Source organism: Aplysia californica, unplaced genomic scaffold, assembly GCF_000002075.1.
Source record: "Aplysia californica isolate F4 #8 unplaced genomic scaffold, AplCal3.0 scaffold00481, whole genome shotgun sequence".
Taxonomy (NCBI): Eukaryota; Metazoa; Mollusca; class Gastropoda; order Aplysiida; family Aplysiidae; genus Aplysia; species Aplysia californica.
Genome location: NW_004797751.1, coordinates 252522 through 255175, shown reverse-complemented (window position 1 = coordinate 255175; position 2654 = coordinate 252522). Strand labels below are relative to the sequence as shown.

Here is a 2654-nt window from a genome sequence, read left to right as displayed (position 1 = left end):
GGCCTATTCATGTTGTGGTCGGTCTGCCTTTTAAGTTTCAGAAACAGAAGACACAATTGAAAAATGATTATTGTTTATTAGGTTCGCAACCGAAAGGTCGTGCGTTGGAACCATGTCAGGGTTTAACGTTGTGTATTTGGGGAAGGTGTTTTTGCACAGATTCCCCAGCTCATCTAGCTGGGAATGGGTACTCGGCGACAGAAAGCGAAAGATCGTGTCAGTTCGATAGTGTTTGAGCGTTAAATCGGCTGTTTGAAGTGTATGCTTAATGGGAAGCTGAGAATGTTTCGGAGTGTTCCAGGATCTGCTGGGGCAATGATACAGATTGTAAAGGGCATAGAGCTGGATGTGAACGGGAATATGTGCCGTACAATTATTATTATTATTATTATTATTATTATTATTATTATTATTATTATTATTATTATTATTATTATTATTATTATTATTATTGTTGTTGTTGTTGCTGTTATTATTAGTATATTGTTGTTGTTGTTGTTATTGTTGTTATTGTTGTTGTTGTTGTTGTTGTTGTTATTATTATTATAATCATTTTCTGGTTTTTTTCAGATGCTGGCAACCTATTTGACGTTCTGTGGCATCGGCATCCACAACGCACAGATCTTTGACGCTTACTCCAAGGAATACGAACGAAACAGAGTGAGTTTGATATGTGTTGTTTGTTTATGCTTCGTCTGGCCTGCGACACTTTCACATTGTTGTTCAACAACTTTACCTAAGTCTGTGGTGTAACGGTTAGACGCTTTACAGTACCCCTCTGGGCTCCTGACTCTTTATGCAACCTTTCTACTGCTTCTCTTTGGGCCTTTCTTACTGCTGTCTTTCAGCCACACCCCTGATCTTTGGGTAGGTAAGATCGAACACCTAGCCTTCTCAGATAAGGGAGACAAAAATCCCCTGAGGTTCCGTGTGCAAGTTGTGTACGTTAAAGGTCAGTTGGTGATCCAAATTCGACAAGAGTAGGCTTCGGCTGCCATCCAGTCATAATATAAAAATCCTACCAAACTGAAAATGTTTAATGTATCCAAAGCGCTCATATGACGATATGCAGTTGCGAACGCCGTAAAACACTTACCAAAACCAAACAAACATCCTCAATGTTTTCTATAACGTCGATATTTTCCAAAAAGACCTGTCGGACACTTGTTGATCTCAACTCATTGAGCACAAGTATTCGGCAATTTGACATCGCTTGGAGACGGTCTCTTTTGGGACACAAAAAATAACAGCATAATTTCATTATTGAAATAGTTTTTAAATTTTGTTTCTGATATCTGAGACCGAAATGATATGCTTATGATGGAATGCGCAAATTAGTGTTTCTGATAATATGTCTATGATGGTTGGCAAGTGTCGCAACATTACTTTGATCTTTGCAACGAAGCGAGTAAAGATCGTTTCCTGGTTGCAAAATATATCCATCTTGGAATGCAATGTCATTATGTGTAACAGAGTGGTGAAATGAAGCTCTCGTCTAAATATTGAAATCATAGATTTTATTGGAAAACCCCCCACAGATCTCAAAGCACCAAAGAGACCTTTAAAAATGCAAATTTGCAGTATCCAAGGACTCTCAAGCTTTGGAAATCACCAAACTTTAGAAGCTATTTTTACTCTAAATTTTACCTCAGACACCAGGCGATCCCCACCTCCCTGTATTGCAAATATTGCTGCTTCTATTTAAGATGTAGAAGCGTACTTTTCCACCAAAAACAACAACAACTGAACATAATTTGAGCTGATTTTATATGAAGCGTGTTGACAAAATAAGTTACTTCTCTCAATTCACGACTGGAGATGTCCGAAAATAGAAACATCAAATGTGTTAGGTTTTAAACTGATGGCATTTTCCTCAAGTTAAATATCTCTTTTATCATTTCATATGATACATTGTGCAAACCCAGCCTACAGATCTATTATATCTATCTGTGTCCATAGGGCTGGAATCCGAGAACTGACTCCTTTTGTCAGCACCCGTCACACAATATAAATAATTTCATACGCCCAAAAACTGGCGCGCGCTCGATCCCACCGAGTTGCGAAACATGCTCATGTTGTCTCTTTATCAATAAAACTCATGACACACAGATTGGAGAAGACCCCAGACAATCCTCCCTAAAAACCGAACCCATTGTCTGAATTACAAAACCCACAAACAAAGCATGAACAACCCCCCCCCCCCGGATATATCTCTACAAAGACAACAGATTTCTGTTGCTGTATCGATTGCTCCGAGCGGCGTTAAAACATGAAGATGGGGATTATTTGGTGATCAATATGCCTGGAGTTTTCTGTGCTCGAGATGTATTGTTTCCTTGTTGCTTTTCGCTCGAGCTTTTTCGTTCTATGTAATACTTATTCCTTTGTTTTAGTTTTTTCAGTAAGAGTTTTATGGCACGTGAAGCACAATTAGGTCATTATAATAATATAAGTGACGAAGATGAGAGGTTTGTTAGTTTGCGTAATGAGAGGAAGCACATCTACTCAATAATGGTCATTAAGTGCTGGGAAAAAGTAAGACAGACAGACAGACAGAACAACAGAGTGAAAGCAAAAAAGTACGGCTTACCAATGGTACCCCCTCCCTTCCCCCAAACCATCCGCAAGATTAGAAGTTACTAGATAATAACATA

At 38.7% G+C, this 2654-nt stretch overlaps 1 protein-coding gene across 1 annotated transcript in view; it reads left to right on the top strand.

The window, feature by feature from the left end:
* Positions 1-570: 570 nt before the first annotated feature.
* LOC101856982 (dual 3',5'-cyclic-AMP and -GMP phosphodiesterase 11A) overlaps positions 571-2654 on the top strand; it is a gene marked incomplete at its 5' end in the record, with an annotated part of 142616 nt that continues 140532 nt past the window's right edge. The window contains 1 exon segment of the mRNA XM_005105621.3: positions 571-660. Coding sequence (XP_005105678.3) covers positions 571-660 — 90 coding nt within the window.